Raw genomic sequence first — 20,733 nt, forward strand, 5'->3', positions numbered from 1 at the left:
ATATAGTATATTGGAAGTGACCACAAGAATGACATCATGGCTATAAGCAGCAGAAATGAGGTTTCTCTGTAGGGCTGTTGGGCTTACTTTCTGTTACAGGGTGAGTAGTATCTAGTGAGAATGTTGTCCCCAGAGTACCTCATGCTGGAGACATACCAAGCATGGATCATTGGGAAGAGACATCAGGGCAGACTTCAGATACAAAGGAGGGATTGTATCTCTCAGAGGTCCTGGGAGCACCAGGAGGCCTTGGAGACTGTTGCTGGGGAAAGGGAAGTCTGGTCTGCCCTACTCAGCCTGTCACCACCATGATCCTCAGTTAGAAAATGAAATGAGAAAATAAGATGAAGTGGAGACTGGCTGAGAGTCTGCTGAGATTGACTCCTGATCCAATGATCTTGCAAAGGGCTCTGAGTGTCAGTATCTAAGAGTTCTTCAGTCATTTCACAGAAATTTGGACAGCATTGCCAGTTCCTTACATCATGTAATTCCCAAAACGTCTAAGTGAGTGCAGTCGGACTCCAGACTCAAGCTACTTTTCTTTGGTAGCTCTCAGTGCCCATTTTGAGTAGTCTCAATGAACCATATGTAAACCCACAGTGCCACCTTGCCAGCGCCTTGCATTCTTCACCAACCAAAGGTGACACAAATCCTGTAGCTGGAATCTAAAATGCCTGCTGGCTGTGGTTCACTTGCCTCCACAGTTGTCCTTGTTGAAGAGAGGGAAGTGCATGACAGTGGGAGTGTTTTCACCCTGGAAGATGTAGCAGCTTGAGGGACAGTTCTTCTCCTTGTTACTCACTGGTGGGATGGGTGGGAAGGGAATATTGTTCTTCTTACAGTACTCAGCTGTCTCAGTGACAGTCTGAGATGGGAGTGGAAAGGTGAAGAGAACAGAAAAAAATTAAAGTCCACCCTCATTGTCCTCAACCTATCAATCTACAGTATCTGTTTGTCTCATTACATCCCAATAAAAGGAAAAAAACTATTTCTCACTTATTATCCTGGCAAATAGTGGAAATCCTCATATGAAATAAAATGAATGCAAAGACTCAATGTTAAGTTACCATAAGGAATGTACTGTATGTACTATATGTACTGCATTAACATGATTTGAATAAAAGAGTATATTTACAAATTATACTCATGTTTATCAGAGATTGATGTTTAAATGTGTATCTGGCAAAAACATAAAAGATGGGTGTTATTTCCTCAGGGCCTGTTTCACCTAGAAGTCATATTGCATCTGGTGGTCTGGTTATGTAAGTCCTGCTAAGTTTCTGCTCAGAAATTCGGGACTGTGTCACTTACAAACCACCATAGTTCCCAGCAGAGTTCTTCTTGCTTTTTTCCTGTTCCTTTTCTCCCTGAATCCCTCATGTAGCCCGTTTTATACTACTCCCCTGCCTGTCTGGATTTCCCCCTTTGCTTGTCTGCTTCCTGACCTGCCAGGATTGTACTGTCTGATGTTGTGTTCCCCTGATCTGATCCTGCCTGCTGAATGTGGCAGTGTGGTTGGGTCTCAAGATGGCTGCGGCTCCACATTTCTCTGTGGGTTTGGTGTGGCAGCTGCCCGCAATTAACACTTCTGTCCCCTGACACACACTTCAGTTCCCCCGGTGTTGCGTCAGACCCACAGTCCCGGTGTGATGCTGTTGTTGTCTGTGGGCCCAATCGCTGAGATCTTCAGCCCTGCACGCAGGATTACAGGACATCTTATGGTCCTGGTGATTCTTCATTCCTTCAGCTCTTCTGCACTCCAGCCTTGTTCTCTGCCTGCATTTTAGCCCTCTTACCCACCAACCCACCAACCTGCTTACCACATGGACACTACCTTTTCGTCTCTGCCTCAGCCTGCCAGCCCCTCCATCTGTCGTTGTCCTGACCTGCCTGTGGAACTCTGCACTGATTCCGATCATCAATGTGCACACAGATTAGCCCAGTCCCAGGCACACTCTCTTCAGTACCTCCTTGATAGTATGTTCTTAGCACAGTCCTGATACCACTTGCCCAGTTCAGCCTGGTTCCTGGTGCACCCAGCCCAGTCTTGTCCCTGAATCTCCTCCCTGCACTCCTTCCAGCAACTCAGAGTCCCTTCTGGAGAACGCTGGCTTCTACCCCTACATGGAATTGTGAAGCTCTTGCTCTTGGGCCCGTATCTCCTCCTTGCCCGTCCTCGCCACTCATGTGGGCAACACAGCTTAGCAATAGGTACTTCAGTATCCCAGTACCCAATATTAGACAATCAGGCTGCGTGAATCCCTGTTTAAAGCAATGTGACATACAGATCTGGCACTGGCCCACTTCACTGAGGGAATAACTCTGTAGACCACAGGACCTCCTACAAAGCAGTCTGAGCCTGACCCATGGCTGTGTGATCCGCTTTGAAGGCAGTTACTAAAACACCAACCAAATGTTTGCATATGCAGGTAATAGTGCACAATTTAAATTCATGCTAATATCATGCAATGCACTGGCTAGACTTCACCGTAGTTTTATGTACTTTACCAAGAATGGGTCTCCAGCGCTGAAATCAAAGGACAAAATGAGCTGCACTCCCCTGTCTCTTCTCAGGACCAGAGGGTAGGCACTGTTGATGGACAGACCAGCATCTAGGAGGTAGATTGTGTCCTCACTGAGCAATTCACTGGGGAGGCTGTTATCTGGGGAATGTGTAAACAAGAAAGTTTTCAGGAGATGGCAAGAAGGAATCACATGATCTGTTATAATGACACAAGACGTTATTCAATTCAAAACCACACAGACAAACAAAAACATACAGAGTGAAGGGTCTCACACTTTGAAAAACAGAAAAGGTTGGTATCAAGACAATTTATTAAGAAAAACAGTTTAACACTATTCAGTATAATGTTGCAGGTTGGTCTGTTATTATATTTGTGTTGAGTTCTCTGACTATACCACCCTATGATGTACAACATTTCCCTGCTCAATTTTATAGTAACTGAATGACAGTCCTGGATAAATTCACCATCATATGACATTTTCATATTCCACAATAATAATCATAATACTGTGTCATATTATGGGGTGTTAAATATATATATATATATTTTATTCAGTTCAGGGTTTCAGCCATCATCTCCTCTCCAATGAGTTGAATAAAGATCAATGGACAAGCTCCTCTAACATGTCCATCCCTTGGGGCCATTCACTAATTTAACTAGTTTTCCACAGTGCCTTACAGTATAGTTTGAGCTGATGGGAGGAGAAGAGTTTCTCTGTGAGGTGCCTTGTAGGTCTTGAGTAGCTGTTGAGCCAAAGACAAATGGAAACCCAATGGAAACCTAAACCAACTAGTCCATCCAACTTCATGGGCCCCTGGCCAGTTGTGTCCTGCTGTCACCGCTTCTCTAATCCTGAATCACTGGATGATGATGACTGGATCAGAGGGGACTAAGCGAACACTATTAAAGGTACAGAGCCTTAGGAGGCCAACAAGTTAACATCTACTTTATATTGGACTCTTACAGGTATTGCATCGTCTGTGCAGCTGCACTGTACTGGACTCTCACCTGTATTGGGGTGCTTGTACAGGAAGTTGTACCTGGATCCCCAGGTCCAGGAAGAAGAGGCCTTTAATAGTTTAGCATGTGCATTGAAATTGAAGAATGGGAGCACCCTAGATTCAGGATTAGCTGGAAGAAGAGAAAAAAATGTGAGTGCTTTAATCCGGTACACAGTATTGCTGTGGTAACCAATTACTATTCCCAATGGAATTTTTAATCTCTTGGTCTCTTAATCTTCTTAATGTCTGATTTTGACATTAAAGCCCAATTATTGGTGCAACCAATAAGGACCTCTAACCTGCAGCCTTTTCTCTGTGAGTAAAATGCAGCATTCACTTCAACCTATAAGGACAATTGGCATTTAAGCTAATAAAGTATATGTCTGCCTCGCTGAAAATTGACCTTGAAATTAACTCATACAACACCTTACCTGTCTTAACTGTGTTTACTCATTGCATGATAGACATCTGTTTGAAAACTCTTTGAGACACATGGCCATTTTGTCAAATAAACATCATCAGAGCCTCTTTCTCAGCCAGAATGTCCTGCACCTCAAACTGTACTGATGCAAGCTGAACCGAAATACCCCAGTCCATTTGGGAGTGTATACATGATAAACTCTCTGTGGAATCACTTACATGGTAGAGTTATTCCCTCCAAATGTGTATCAGCAGTTGCTTGAAAAAAGCAGAAAAAAATATGTTGATTTTGATTCTGAAAATGGACTTTCTCCAACAGACCTCTGGAAACACCAAAGGGAAATATCGGTGCAATTTCAGAATTTGACTTTTTGTAAACAAAAAATTCTCTGCTGTGCTACTTTTCATACAAACATATGACTGCAACCTGAAAGTTGTTTTTAACAGCAAAATTTACAGCAAAAAGTGTACACTGCTGAAATGAAAACCTGAAAAATATGAGACACTCAATAATTGATAACAAAAATACAAAAAAGTCCTAAATAATGGCATTTTAACTATTGCAATTTGGTACCAACTATATACACATAGTATATGTACTGTATTTACCTGTATAATATATATGCAAACACATGAACATGAAATAATAATAATAAACTTTATTTTATAAAGCACCTTTAAAGGTGGCTTCTCAAAATGCTTTACAGAATGACAACAACAATAAATAAAAAAATACACAAGATAAAACACAATTACAATATACAGAGGAGACCATGGATGGTGGTACTAAGAAAAACAGAGGGGTGAAGAATGGAACAGTTAAGTAAAGGCTTTTCTGAAGAAGAAGGTTTTGAGTCTGGATTTGAAGGAGTTTAGAGAAGGTGACTCTCTAAAATACTTGGGGTGAGAGTTCCAGAGCTTGGGAGCATAACAGGAGAAGGCCCTGTCACCCATACAATGTAGATGGGCTTGGGGGACAGTAAGGAGACCAGAGTTAGAAGAGTGAAGGTTGCGAGGTGGGGAGTAGGGCAATAATAGTTCAGACAGGTACTGAGACAGGTACCAAGCCATGCAGAGCCTTATAGGTGAGCATGAGGATTTTAAAGTCTACATGGAATTTGACCGGAAGCCAGTGCAAGGACTCCAGGATAGGATGTGATTACTTGCACTAGACCTGGTCAGGATTCTGGCTGCTGAATTTTGGACATACTGCAGTTTGTTCAAAGTAGATTTAGATACCCTAGCGAGTAGGGCATTCCAGTAGTCAATTCGAGAGAACACAACTGTGTTGATCAGCTTTTCAGCCACAGTTAGTGTTATCATAGGGCGTAGTCTAGTGATATTTCTGAGGTGAAAAAAAGATGTTTTGACAATATGCTATACATGTGCATCAAATGTTAAGACAGAATCGAATTTAACCCCAAGGTTTTTCAATTTAGATTGAAGCTCAAGTACAGAACCATCTACAGATACTGTTACAGGACTGGCTTCACAAAGTTGATGGGAGGTGCCAATAAGCATGACTTCAGTCTTGTCACAGTTAAGATGAAGGGAGTTTTGAGTCAATTTTTATGTCAGAGATGCAATTAGATAGAATAGAGACATCCACATCAGTGTCAGGTTTGGTATGGATGTATATTTGAGTATCCTCAGCTTAAAAATGAAAGCTGAGGCCATGTGATCTTAAAAGCTGACCAAGTGGAAACATGTAAATGCTGAAGAGCAAGGGGCCCAGAGGAACACCAGACCTGTACCCCTTAAGAGAGACAAAGTGACAGCGATCAGTGAGGCAAGATTTGAACCTTTTGAGTGTCAGAAACTCCAAACACAGTCTGAAGACGAGAAAGAACAGCAAGATGTTTTAACAAAGAAATTTTAACAAAGTGACTAAACATGTTGCCGCATACAGTATGTGTCTATGTGAGACTGAATTATTGATTTCCTGGAACAGGGAAAGTCGAACACATTATGTGATAGAAACAGTCCAGAAAAGAGTAACCAGATGCAAGTCCAGAGCTTAAAGGAATGCCCTGTACTGGCAGGCTGAAGAATGTGGACCTCTTTAGTCTTGAGCACACGAGAATTTAAAGGGAACTTGGATCAAGTATTCAGAATTTTTAAAGGGCAAAGTCAACTCATTACATTTCTTCAGAATAAACAGTGATCAGAGGACACAAGTGAAACTGAATTGCTGAATCTGTACCACTATTCTATTGATTAGATCATGCTGAAGAAGGAATAAATGAAATGTCAAAATACTGTTTGTAAATTAAACTCAAGACTGGTCAAACATGTTTCATGTAAAGAAATGCAGTCAGGATTATTCATGACTTATTTTCTGAATGTAAGCTGTGTGCAAAATATCTATCTGTATAGATAATTGTATTTTAGCTGTTGAGATTCAATTCTTCCTGTGTTAAAGTGTCTTGTGGTAGCTCCATGGAGATTCTCAAAGGTCATAAGATTTGTGTTATGCTCATTGCTATGCCTGCCCCCTCTATACACCTCAGTGGAGCTTGACACTGTTGCATTTAAACCCTGGTCAGTTTCTCCTAGGTGATCCAGCTGTCTGCAATAGGAAATATTAAAATAATAAAATAAGAACTTCTTTCTCTTAATGTCTCTTCTCTTAGTTTTATCTTACTGTAAATCATAAGAGGGGTAAAACTAAATATATCTGATGTATAAGGAAATGGAAGAGAATGTTTTTTTATCTCTTTTGCACATTTTTGTGTATTTGGGAGTTATGTTCTTAATGTGGTAAAGTACTGTACATGACATATTCTATTTTATAATGAATAACAAAAACTCAACCTGATTTCTCTGTGGGCAGACTAGTTTCATGTGATCTCCACTAACACCAACTCAGAATATAGATGTGAAATACAGGTGTGAAAGTGTTATACAATGATTTACAGGGCTGAGAAAAAGTTTGTGAACCCCAAATATAAATATGTAAAATTGCCATAATAGCCTTCTTGAATTAAAATCCCTCACAGTCTTAAAATATCCAATAGGGATTATATTAACTAGTTCTGTGCCTTTGAAACAAAATAATGTATGAATTGAGCAAACAATGAATACATAAAGTACAGGGGATGTGAAAAAGTAAGTGAACTCCTATTTTCAGTAGCTGAATTAAGAGAATTATAGAATCAGGTGCCTATATACCTATATAATTAGATCTTGGGGACTGAGTCTCGAAGATTCCAACTTAAGTAAAATTCAGAAAAGTTGTGAGTTTGGTCTTCACTATACACCAATCTAAGCAAATCTCTGAGGACCTCACAAAAAGAGTTGTTGATGCTCATCGGCCTGGAAAAGAGTTATAAAACCATTTCAAAGGATTTGCGTCTCCACTCATCCAATGTCATGCAGATACTCTATAAATGGAGAAAGACCAAAGGCGGTGCGGTGGCTCTGTGGCTAACAATCTGTGCCAGTGGCTGGAAGGTTTCCGATTCATATCCCCTTGGCCTACTCCGTTGGAACCCTGAGCAAAGCCCTTAACTGCTTCAGGGGCACTGTATAAATGACTGACCCTGTACTCTGACCCGAAGCTTCTCTCCCTGTCTGTTAGTCTCATGGAGAGCAAGTTGGGGTATGTGAAGTGACAAATTTCTAATACAAGAAATTGTATATGGCCAATTTAGTGATCTTCTCTTAAGACCATCTTCACCCTACCCATCCTTTCAAATCTCTCCAAGAACAAACCAGGAAATCAACAAGGAAGTCACAAAGAACCCCAGAGTTATAACAAAGAAACTGCAGGCCATTTACAGCTGGAGAAAACCACTGGCTCTCCAAAAAGAACACTGTTGTCCAAGTTCGTCAAAGATTATATACCCAAGGCATCTGAAACCATGTTCTCTGGACAAATGAGTCAAAGATATAAGTTTTTGGCCTCAAAGAGAAATATTAGGTTCTGCAGAAGAAGAAATTCCATGTTGTGGCAGAATCTGAAATTATCTGTCCATGCAAGGCAACCCTCAAATGTAACAGAATTAAAGGAGTTCAGTAAGGAAGAATGGGACAATTATGATGTGAGAGACTGAACTACATTTAAAGAAAAAAAATTGTCACAGTAATTGCTACTCAAGAGAGTGCCACCAGTTACTGAATCAAAAGGTTCACATCCTTTATTGGGTATTAAATGTTACATACTGTAGTTTGAGAATAAATAAAGGTTGAAAGAAAATCTTATTTTGCATCATTTGTTTAATCAGGTTAACTTTATCTGTTACTTAGATTCAGAGCTCTAATAACACTTAACGCTTTCAAATATGTAAAATACATGAAAATACCCTCTATGGGACTTTGTCATTTAGAAATGACAGAAGGAAAAGTGCACTTTAAAAGAAAAAAAACACATTAAAATAATTACTCCCATAGAGGGTTAAGGGATTTACATGCATTTACTCAGCACTGTACCTTCTAAAAAACACTTTGTGATTCAGAACTCTGACAGTGTTACAGAAACTGGAATCTGTATTTCCAGTGAGATCCAATTACTGTACCTTGGAAAAGTTGAAAGATAATATCTGAAAGAGCTGAAATCTTCATCTGCTGGACATCCTTTCCATCAGTGTCCCATGTATCGTACAACTGCGAGATCAACTCGTATACCACCTTTTCATCTGGGAGGCAGAGAAATCAAGACGAAACAAGAGGTAAGAGCCAAGAATACTGTAAGAGTCAGATGGAGGAAAAGACTCCCTTCGATTTGTAATCCTCCTTATATTCTGAAGTTGCAGTATTTCACATGTACTTATTGTACCTTTAAAAATGATCTTCATAGAGTTGAGAATGGGTTTGCAGTCTTTGCCACAGTAGAGGTTCTCATGGAGGTCTAGCAGGCAAAGCAGGGTACTGCACCTTTTACATTTACACCGTTCACCTGTGAATGAGACCCACCGTCCAGGACAAAAAGGTACAATTTTAGAATGGAAAAAGAAAAGGTCACATTTTGTGTACTTTCCTGGAGAGCTAAAAAGTGACTAGTTAAAAAGAAATGTCAGTGTTCTGCCTACCTACACATAGGCCTGCCAATTCCAAAGCAAATAATGAAATTATGAAATGTGCAAGCAATTGCAAATTATCACAATTTAAATTAAATCTGTCAGTTCATTACTTATGTTTAAAAATTTGGTTATAAGAAACAGCAAATACATTAATTCCCTATGGAGTTGCATTAAGAGTGTTTTCTATGTCTTACTGCTGACTTGACTACTGTCACTCTTGCTGTTTCCAACATTTTACACAGAGAGGTGTTGGGCATGTGTTGATGAGGTAACTGAGGTAGTTGAAAAGATTGCAATTGTTTAGGGTAGGCAGAACAAAATATTATTTGTAAGGGAAATACAGTATTAGTAGGGAGATTGAGTTTAAGTTACAGTTATGTTAGATACAGCAGACCTATTCTCAAATAAATTAGCCTTGAAGTGGTAAAAAAAAGATTCCCAGAAAGATCTGGGAACAGGTTAGGGCCTGCAAATTATGAAGTACAGATCTGTCCCAGAGAAAACACAATATTAATGGGGTGTTTGGAGAAGACCAGGCATTTGCGAACCCTGGTAGTGGCTTCTTCTCTTGTAGGGTGATTTCTAAACAAATTCCAGCAAAACAACCGTGGTGTTCTGGAATTTTGTGGATTGTTGGACAGTGAAAGTTACTTAAGCTTCTTCAGTTAATTATCATGTTTGTCCCAGTTGGTCAATGGAAATAAAAAACAGCAGCTTATTTTAAAAACCTTACATAATAAATAAGAATAGCTTTAATAGCACTGTAGCCTCACTGGCATTCTTTCTTGCTCCACAGAATATCATTACAGGGCCCTTAGGATTCTAGGTAACCTAGGAACTCCAGTCTTCAAACCAGCAGAATTGATCAGTAGCTGATCCAGGTGTGAAGACTTCAGTGCAGGAGACCAGGAATAGGAACCACTGGGCCAACATGTAGATCTCAGGATTCAGGGACAGGCAGATCAATCAGAATCCAGAAGAATATACTTTTAACTTAGGATTGTTTGGGCCTGGCACTGGGTGGATTTACATTTCGGAAGGATATTAGGTCAAACCTTGTACCAGTCTAGATTCTGTCTTTATTGGCTAGTATTGACCCTGCTGGACAGACAAGAGTGGGAGCCACTGCTAAGGAGTCTGGTCTTGAATGAGAGAGGCTCGGTGAAGGATTGCTCAGGATTATTAGACCTTCCCCTAAACAACCACACCTACACTAAGCCCCCTTTACCTTTAGCACGTTCATCCTCATTTCCCTCCACATCACTGAATACCTACTGTAACTCCAACACCTGCTGCAATATGTAAAGGCTACAGTACCACTGTAAAAGCAATCAGGCCACTAATTGTGGAAAAGCAACAGAAAATAAGAGCATCTCACCTGCAGGAATCTCTGCGCATCTTGTACGTGCCATCGCCCTGGTTTCAGAATGGAAGCATAAGAAGCTCAATATTGTATCTGGAACAAAAAGAGCTTCTGATTAGACTTCAAGGTCTGATCCAGTGTTCCAGATGTTCCAGTTTCCATCAGGTCTGTGTCGTCTGCCACATATGACCAGGAATTCCTTGAGTTTTACTGGAAAATCAAATCAGATGCGATACTGGAAGGAATAAGTGAATTTACCAGGTTAGCCTCAGCTTGCTCTATTTTATAATAATAATAATTGCTTACACTTATATAGCACTTTTCTGGATGCTCCACTCAAAGCACTTTACAGATCATGGGGACTCCCCCTCCACCACCAATGTGCAGCCCCACCTGGGTGATGTAACAGCAGCCATCGTGAGCCAGAACACTCACCACACATTAGCTATTAGTGGAGAGGAGAACAGAGTAATGAAGCCAATTCATAGATGGGGATTATTAGGAGATTGTGATTGGTAAGGGCCAATTGGAAATTTGGCCAGGAAGCCAGGGTAACACCCCTACTCTTTTCAAGAAATGCCCTGGGATTTTTAATGACCACAGAGAGTCAGGACCTCAGTTTTACGTCTCGTCCAAAGGACAGCACATATTTGTATACAGTACAGTGTCCCCATCATTATACTGGGGCATTAGGACCCACATAGGCAGCAGGGAGAGGGCCCCCTGCTGGCCCCACTAACACCTCTTCCAGCAGCAACCTTAGGTTTTCCCAGGAGGTCTCCTATCCAGGTACTAACCAGGCTCACACCTGCTTAGCTTCAGGGGGTTGCCAGTTGTGAGTTGCAGGGTGATATAGCAGGGTACTAGAATTTGCCTTGTGTCTGAAAGTTTGCAGTGTTCTGTTCTAAATGATCCAGCGTTCTTATCCAGCTATTTCCTTAGGGAATCTGGGGTACAGGCCTCCACAACATTGCTATTCAGGAAGTATGGAGTGAGGTATCAGCCATGGTGTTGAAGCTGATACCCTGTTTTTTCAAGAAAAAGCTGGATGAGTTTCCTGGATTAAATACTATACTGTAGCTACTAACTGCCAAACAGGCTGGAGGGGCCAGTTGCCTCCACTGTAACTGTTCTTGTGCTCTTAATTGAGAGCAGTACCACCGCTCCTGTCATACCCTGTGCATCGCTGTGGAGTGGATTGGACACTGGGGTGTGTAATACATGTATGTCCTCATAGTGGGGCTTAGAAGAAAGCCTACTGTCCCTCTTTCTGCTGTGCTGCTACCAGGGATTTAGAAGTGTGTCAGCCTGACTAACACACGATAATTACATATTGGATGGTCATTAAACAAACCATGGATTTTTGCTTAATAAAATGCACAAAAATAAAAATACCTTTAACAAATTTTATGTTCTGCTCCATATCGCCTATTGCACTGCCACACAATCCTGAAAAAAACAGAGAACAGTATGAACTGAGTGACAAAGATGGTTTGGAGTTGAACTAACTTCGACTTCCTCACCCCACATGAATGCTAGCAATCCGTGACGGTCAGCAGTGACTTGTTTTGAAGCTGTCACTCAATTATACCTGTAAAGTCCTACCTAAAGAAATACTTGGATTTGTTCACATTCTTTTGCACACTTTTCAGTTTTATTAGCTATATCATTTTATAGGTTTTTCCCATGAGAAATGTGTCACTTATATTTACTGATATATTACTAAGTATTTATAAAGCACTAAACACCTCTATATTCTAATCTTCTTAAAACAGCAGGCCACTTTACTGTACATCCGTACAATCCCTGGATTTCAATTTGATGCAGCAAATGAAAAGGTCCAGAACAGATTTCAAATATATGAAACTCTCTAACTTATAAATTTGTATTGTGTGTATCTGTCACATTTTTAAATAAGTTAGTATCAGTTTTTAATATAAAAATATAGACAATGACTATAAATTTCGGGGCGGAGTGGTGGCTCTGTGCCTGTGGCTGGAAGGTTGCCAGTTCAAATCCCACAGCCAGCAGAGGAATCCTGGTCTGTTGGGCTCCTGAGCAAGGCCCTTAACCCCAACTGCTCCAGGGGCACTGTACAATGGCAGACCCTGCACTCTGACCCCAGGCTCTCTCTCTCTCTCTCTGTGTCTCATGGAGAGCAAGCTGGGGTATGTGAGAAGACAATTCCTAATGCAAGAAATTGTAAAGGGTTAATAAATAAACAATAAACCCTGATATTATTATTAAATGTTCATCACATAGATGTCATTATGCCTGACATCCTATACAAAAAACATTCTGAAAATAGGTCACGTAAATAATATAAGATAAGATCACTTTATTGGCTATATACAATTTCTTGTATTAGGAATTTGTCTTTTCACACTCCCCAACTTGCTCTCCATGAGACACACAGACAGGGAGAGAAGCTTGGGGTTAGAATGTAGGTTCAGCCATTTCTACAGCATCCCTGGAGCAGTTGGGGTTAAGGGCCTTGCTCAGGGGCCCAACAGCATAGTACTCTGCTACCAGCTGCAGGATACAAACCGGCAACCTTCCAGCCACAAGTGCAGATCCTTAGCCACAGAGCCACTGCTCCAGTATAATCTACAAACCCACCAGAAGCACTTTCCTGACAGACGGAATGCCCTCTAAACCATGATATTGAAATAACACGGAACTCAAAGCTGGAGATTCTCTCTAGAGCCGTAAAGTGAAACACAGTTTACATCTGTTTGGCATGACACTGCTCTGTCTAAACCTCTCTCAGAATCAGCTGCCCGACAGTAAGATTTCTGTCTCTAAATCTCACAGATGAGCTGTTTGAGAGGACACAGTGTTTCAAGAAGGAAGAGACAGAGACCTTGCAAGTATAGAATGTCCATCTCATCTTTGTGTTTTATCTTGTTTCCTCCACTGAACTGACTCCCAAGGACACTGGTGTCTACAAAGGCTCCATACTCAGGGTACCCTGCTTCATGACGGGTTATTTCAAACCAAATCCCTGCAAAGGGAAAAGACAGGAAGGAAAGGAAGACAGAGAAATAGAATTAGAGAAACTCCTTAGAATTATTATGACCACGCACCCCCCCTCCCCAGGAAACGGGGGATGATGTGGAGGTGTAATGGACCCAAGATTAAGGGCATAACAGTTCAGGGGGAGTGGCCGGTCACTGCACCTTGAGTGGTAGACAGGCTCACGCAGAGCAGTGACAGCCTGATGTGGATCTGTTGCTAGCGACCATGCTCCAGGAGCAGGGACCACCCGACTCATCGGAGACTCTACATTGTCCGGATTCCTAACAACTAGGCTCCAGGAGCAGGGATCGCTTGGATATCGAATAGTCCATTGGGACTGCCCAGGAAAGGGGATGAAACTGGATGTAGGACAGGAGTGTAGGGAAAGCAGGTGCAGGAAGGCCACCAGATCCTGGAACTGTTTTTTGTTCCAGGGCACAGTTTAGATCTGAGGGGTCCAACCCTTGGGCTGGGCAGGATACTCCCAGTCAGGGAGGTCATCCACAAGGCTGATTGCTGGGCTGACCAGGACACACGCTCTTTCGGGCTCTTCTCCAGAGACCAGGCCAGCGCATGCTGTCAGGCTGGGCCAAGGGTCACCTGCTGAGGTCCAGTACAAAGCTGGGTCAAGACCTCTGGTCCACAGTCAGCAGCCAGGAGGAGCCCTGGACATCATAACTGTGAGCAGAGCTCCCAGGCAGAGCCCAGGAGAACTGGAAACTAGGAACAGGAAGGGCTCCACCTGGGAAGCTGGAAGATAACTCAGAAGTGAACTGTTGTAAAGGTCATTTCCAAGGAGAAACAGAAAAGGTTGTAATGGGTCAGAGCACCTGGTACCATGTGACTTCTCACAACAGCCAGGTGCTCTGCAATATCCTGTCTCTTCAGTGTTCCAGGCAGAGCGGAGATGTGGCCGCCCGCCGCTGCAGCTGCAAAACGCCTTACTGTGTTGCAGTGGGGCAGACGAAACTAGAATAGTTCTAAAGAGGGAGTTCTCAGAGAGACTGGGAGTTCAGATCCTAGCTGAGTCACTGCAGCTGTGTCTTTAATAAGATAGTTTACTCAGGTTTCTTCAGTGCCCTGCTGTATTAGCACAAAATGTTATGGAAAACAATTTACTATTGATGTTATGTCTCGCTACTGCTATTGTTGCGTCTCCTTTGCAACTTTGATTAATCCTAATAAAATATCTTAATTGTATAAAATATACAGTATTACAGAATTATGGCCTCTAGAACAAATATGTGCCTTTGTTGTGTTTTTCCTTTTTCATTTGTGACTTGTCCACAGCTGCATAGATGGGGTAGGGATTGGTCATGTCCACATCTTCTTCCTTTGAAAGTTTGCGGTCATCCATCTGAGAAGAGACGAGCATGTGCGAATAAACATTAAAGTCCATAGATGAGCCACAAGACATGTCCCAGGTCTGAAGATCAGTTACGATAAAAGCCTGAAGGAGCTACGGAGGACTAACACTACAAATATGCAGCGTACGCTTTCTGAGAAATTAGATTTTAATGGTGGTATGGAGACATAAACACGCATATGCCAATGAAGGTGGAGACCAATATGCTCAGTGTGAGCTGGGTGACGTGGTTTATCAGCTGGCTCTCACACCTCTCTAATAAAACACAAAAATCTGGATTTAACCGCCTGTAAGGGTGCTGTCTGTCCTGGAGAACTAGAATCAACTTCGCAACAAGGTGCCACGTGACCTGATTGGGATTTGGATACAATGTGTTTTGAAACTCCTAGAGATGGAGACCGCTGTACAGTGAAAGGAGACTGACAGAAAAACACACCAGGCCTTTCTCCTTTTTGCTCCTCTCAGGAGCTCCAAGTAACACTACTTCCTCATCACCATACTCATCGCTTCAGACAAGTCAGAGTAACATTCCCTTCCTCTTGCAGATAGCACCCCAGGTTCAGAATTGAACCCAGCACCCCAGCACTGCAAAACAGCAGTGGTAACCATTTTACCACCATGCCATTATATCAGGTTTATCACTCTTAATAATAACAATAACAATAATAATAATAATAATTACTACTATTATTATTATTATTATTATATATTATTGTTATTATTAATAATAATAATCATAATCATAATCATAATAATAATAATAAAACAATTGCCTGATACTGTATTGTGTTTTGGTTCTTGAAAGTGACAAGAACTTCAAAATGATGGCTGCTTGGGTTGGTTTTGGCACAATATTAATAATTCTCAAAACATCTCACAGTTCACAGTTTGAGTAGTATTTTTCTCAAACTACACAAGGCATGTGTGATCCTAAAATACAGAAGAAGTTGCAAGCATCCCAGCATCGAACTATATGTTATGTAATGGTTATACTGTATATGCACATTGCATTCTTTTTTTTCTTACTGTTTTTTTTAAACTTTGGAAAACTTAAAGAGCACTGAAGATAGTTATTAACAAAACAATGTGTTTATAGAAAGCTTTGTTCTTAAAACAACATCAAAGTAAATGTCATTTTACAGTATTTGTGTGTCTTATTATATATTGGTCTCATTCTGTCCTCATGAATATACAGTACTGAAGGGATAAAGGGTTGTCCTGTCCCGTTTTGTTTTATAATGTGTTTTTCCTGTTGCTATAGCTTAGTGCAGCTGCTTCCTATCTGTGTCTACGCGCTCAGAACAGAAGACGGTACCTGACCCTGGCTGTATGCCCAGGGACATGACTGAGTCACTGTGCCTTGTACTCATCCTCCTAGCTAACCGAAGGAACTCTAGCATAAAGGCAGCTTGTCATCAATCACATGGGAGCTGTACTGAATATCCCGCATTACAGAATTTTGCATAGAAGTTTCACACAATAAGACCATACATAGCCATACTTTAAGTAGTGGGAGTGCTTTTTAACTTGTTTTGATTGCACTGTATAAAAGATCACCTTTGTACTGTTTTTCTTTGAGTCTGGCTTGCAAGAGCTGGGCTCCCGTATGTATATGTAACAAAGAAGACTTCTGCTACATAGACATCTGAATTCCTGTCATTTTGTTTGGCACGACAACACTGTATTTACTGTAAACCAGATGAAGTTCTCAAAGCACAATGCTGCAGGTGTTGGTCTGGCTTGGGCACACATTCAAGGAGGTGAACAGCGATGACAGTGAGGTTGAAGAGAATCTTAACTTGTTAATTAAGTGCAAGAAATGCAACTCGAATTTAGCATCCATCCAATTAATGGATGTTACAGCTTGAAAATGTATGAGCTGTGTTTGTTAATACAATAATAGCAATTGTAGCAGTTTCCTGAACAATAACTGTCTCTAACAGAAAATTAGTTTTGTATTTTTCTGCATTAACGGGAATATACATTTTTACCAGTATTTCCAGTTGTGTATTTTGCAATCAGTGTCTACTGTGTTTCTACGATTTCTGATATCTGTAGGGTAGCTGGAATTCTCACACTTCAAATTCAGCTAGAGATCCCGTTTTGCTAGATTACAGGTAGGTCATCTGTTTTAGGTGTAAATAAGGGACACAAAACTGTGATTTTCAATCCAGCTTCCCTGCAAGCCAAATCTCTCTTGAATGATTAACTCTCTAGAATCTGATCTACACAGAACTGTCTCATGCTGGCATCTAGTGACTATTCTGGTTTACTGCACTCTCTTATACTAAACACCCTTTCCCTCATTGTCCAAATGTCTTACTTTGCTGCAGTGTTTTATAGAATCATCATGTTTTCATTGTTATTTTATCATTAATGATATTTTATTTAGTTCATTTTATCTCTGAACACATGCAATTGATTACTTAATCAATCCCTTCCCTTCACAGACAAATTTGTGAATTGTTTTAGGAAAAAGAAGTATTGATGAAGTAGAGATAGGCAATAGACTCCTACAACAAGCTGTATTACTTCTGTAAAGCCAGTTCACAAACACAACCAGCCAGATACAAAGAGACACTGAGGAATGAGAAAAGAATGAGAGCTGGACTCACATAGAGACCGATACACACAAGAAGCAATACTGACCTCTTTCACCACTTTGTAAACAAAACCTGCAGCCCATACATCTGTTAAGGAAAACTTCTCATCCTCTGTTGCTTCGTGGAGTTTTTGCCTCATTTTTAAAAAGCTGAAATTGTCCGTGCTGAGTGTTTCCACCATCTTTGTCTCTGCCTCCTCCACGTGAGAGGACCACTGTGGGTCATGGTACAGAGAGGACATACACCTGCAGAGTTAAACACACAAGGACACAGATCAGGAAAGAAACTGAAAACATTTCACCAAGGTATCCACTCTGTGCAGCTAATTCTATGGTTCTCTTTAAACATTCTGGATTACCTTCTGAATATCCTGGGTTACATTACACTAAATCTGAACTGAATTCACAGGCTCACAGCTGATCTCGCAGCCCAGTGTCTCAGACTCACCAGGTGGATCCTGATACTCCACACAGGTACATGATGGTGTCCAGCAGGTTCTGAGCCCCCAGCTCAGTTAAAGTCCCCATGAGAGCCACCATGGCACGCAGACCCCCCCCAGAGCCCAGTACAGCGATGGGGGGAACACAGGCCTAATTGAGGAAGAGAGGTGAAGACAGAATCTAACACAGGGGAGGTTATGTGGACCAGGATAGTGACTGCTCTTTTGCTAGCTACTCGCTCTTTCAGTTTGAGGTTTTCAGATATAGCAGCCCATTGTGATTCTTATAGATGCTTTGTGTTAAAATACTGATAATTAAAAAATATGTATTGTAAACCTTAAAATCTGATTTCTCTTTATCTTTCTTTTTCTCCCCAAAACACTTCTACCAGGAGAAACTTTGGTTATTATTGAAGTCTTACTGTTCTGCTTCAGTATGCCTCTATATCTCGCACAGTCAGTGTGCAGCAAAGTCTCTGGTCTTGCAAACAGAGGGTTGTGTGATCACTGTCCCATTACTGCACTGTCCTGCTGCTATATGTGAGCAGGATACTTCACCTGTACTGCTCCAGTCCTCCCAGCTGTATAAATGGGTGCAGCATTGCTGAGGGTGACCCTTCGGCAGACTGGCCTCCAGTCCAGGAGGAAAACCTTCAGACCTTCTATCAGTCTGGATACCAGGGGGAGTTTGAGCCTGAGCAGCTGTTAGACTAGAGTGGGAACTTTATCTCACCGCATACAGTATAGGGTGGTGTAGTGTAGAGGGTAAGCCCTTAGACTGATTACTGACAGGTTGTGGGTTTGAATCCTCTATGCAGACACTGCTGTCGTACATTCACTCCGAGCACTGCACTGCTGTGGGTAACATCCCACAGCTGACCCCCCTCCCTGTAGGGGAGTCATGTAGTTTCTAGTCCGCTTGATGCTATAGAAAGCAGGATGAGAACTGGTCCAGTGAGCTGCTGTGGCTCTGGGATGGACTGTCTCTTTTATAGTTATTCAGATAACACACAGAGTGCTTACATTGTCTAAAGACAGAATTTGTATATTCTGGAGTGATAAAAGAAGCAAATATTGTAAAATGATTTTTAGAGATGCAGCGAGGTGCATCCTTATTTTCTTAAACTGCACATTTGACTACTTTGAGCGTAGTTAAGGCAGTATTCTATTTGGGCTGATATGACTGAAGTTCAGGTTGTTGTTTGGAGTAATGTGTAAAGTTTTGTAGTATCATTGTGGTTTATACTGTAGCTGTACCATATTGCGGATTATAATTAATAATTAGTATCTTTATTATTAATATATACATATATATTTGTTGGTATTTTTCAACAACGTTCTCATAAATCATTTATTTTCAAATGCCCAAAAAAAACATTTGATTAGGAGTTCAAATAAATCAGCTACATGTACAGTATCTGTATGTTACTTGTATGTTGACAGTAATTCCTGTACATTCTTCTGTATCAGCCTGACTCCCACGTTGCCCATCTATCACATTTCATGACACTGAACTCTATTGGAATCTATCAAATCATCTTACTTGAAATATTATTAGAATTTGAATACTGTATAGGAATAAATATACAGTAGGTTAATTCCATATTGAAAAAACATACCATTCCTGCCTTTGCACTTCACGATATTGTGAGACTAATAACTATATATGAGATTATGTCAAGTCATTACACATCACAATTTAAATAACTGTAAAACAGAAGTACTGTACAATACAGATAAAAAAACCTATCACAATGGAATATCAAAACTCCTTACCCCATCACAAACAATCTGTAGGCTGCTCAGGGCTTTCTGAATTTTGAGTTTTCTCTTTTTAATGGCTTTGCTCTCCCCCTCACAGAGAGTGTGAGCAACTCGGATGTAAGAAGCACTGAAACAATGAGTGAAGTGACAGTGAGAAGATACTGTGGAAACATGACTGTCACATGTGTGGCACACAAACCCCCCTTTCACCTCACTGTTGATATACTGTAATGGACACAATTACATCTCTGTGATAAACTGTACAGCACTGAACATAAACACAGTGACATCACTGTGATAAACTCCACACACACACAGTGACCAAATTGATACATATACAGGTAAGTGCCCTACTGCCAGGTAACAGTTTCCATATTTTAGCTAAATTTAAAGAAACTTACTTTTCAATTGGTGTGGTTTCCCTTCTCATTGCCTGTAATGGTACACAAATAAAGAAGCAGTTCTTATTATTCCATTTTATTAATCCCAGCTCAAGGTGGTGCGGTGGCTCTGTGGCTAAGGATCTGCACCTGTGGCTGGGAAGTTGCTGGTTCATATCCTGTGGCCAGCAGAGGAATCCTACTCTGTTGGACCCCTGACCAAGGCCCTTAATCCTAACTGCTCCAGTGTTGTTGTATAAATGACTGACCCCAAGCTTCTCCCCCTGTCTGTGTCTTATGAAGAGCAAGTTGAGGTATGTGAAAAGACAATTTCCTAATAGAAGAACTTGTATATGGACAATAAAGTGATTGTTTCTTATTATTACAGTTCTTAATCTTATTTCCAGACCTCAGTGGAGAGTTAAGGTGTTCGACTTTCTGCAGTTTCTATATTTATTAAATATTATTTTTTTGGAAAAAAATGTATATGGTTATGTATATTTTAATTTTTTCTCCCCCTCCTGTGTTGATTGACAGTTACTTCTGACTTTCGTGATTCAACCTCTGTTTCACACTGGGAAAATGAGAACCTGCAGACTCACTGTTCTGACTTGTCCACTTGCCAGAGGTATTCCACAACCTGCTTACAGGTAGGGTGTCAAATAGATTTGGCAATCACAGGTTAGTACCAGTTAGAGGAGCAGAGAGTCTTTCATTGACACAAGATAATCAGAAAAGTTAAAAATTAGATAACAAATTTCATTTTTAAGGTTAGAATTCAGAGGAGTCAAGCCCATCTACCATGTCATAGTCAGTAGTTCTTAGATTGGGGG

At 41.0% G+C, this 20,733-nt stretch overlaps 1 protein-coding gene across 1 annotated transcript in view; it reads right to left on the reverse strand.

Moving 5' to 3' along the window:
- The window catches only part of LOC148815803 (cytosolic phospholipase A2 gamma-like), a 32,740-nt gene extending 13,103 nt beyond the window's left edge, over positions 1-19,637 (reverse strand). The window contains exons 1-13 of the mRNA XM_088904670.1: positions 19,533-19,637; positions 17,765-17,907; positions 17,364-17,562; positions 14,597-14,705; positions 13,194-13,334; positions 11,726-11,779; positions 10,346-10,423; positions 8,724-8,843; positions 8,464-8,583; positions 4,166-4,204; positions 3,534-3,656; positions 2,509-2,663; positions 697-865 (exon numbers count right to left, since the gene is read on the reverse strand). Coding sequence (XP_088760796.1) covers positions 697-865; positions 2,509-2,663; positions 3,534-3,656; positions 4,166-4,204; positions 8,464-8,583; positions 8,724-8,843; positions 10,346-10,423; positions 11,726-11,779; positions 13,194-13,334; positions 14,597-14,705; positions 17,364-17,562; positions 17,765-17,856 — 1,399 coding nt within the window. The 5' untranslated portion in view covers positions 17,857-17,907; positions 19,533-19,637. The remainder of the gene's footprint in view (positions 1-696; positions 866-2,508; positions 2,664-3,533; positions 3,657-4,165; positions 4,205-8,463; positions 8,584-8,723; positions 8,844-10,345; positions 10,424-11,725; positions 11,780-13,193; positions 13,335-14,596; positions 14,706-17,363; positions 17,563-17,764; positions 17,908-19,532) is intronic.
- Positions 19,638-20,733: the final 1,096 nt, after the last annotated feature.

This window comes from Atractosteus spatula, chromosome 24 (assembly GCF_055471065.1).
Source record: "Atractosteus spatula isolate fAtrSpa1 chromosome 24, fAtrSpa1.hap1, whole genome shotgun sequence".
Taxonomy (NCBI): Eukaryota; Metazoa; Chordata; class Actinopteri; order Semionotiformes; family Lepisosteidae; genus Atractosteus; species Atractosteus spatula.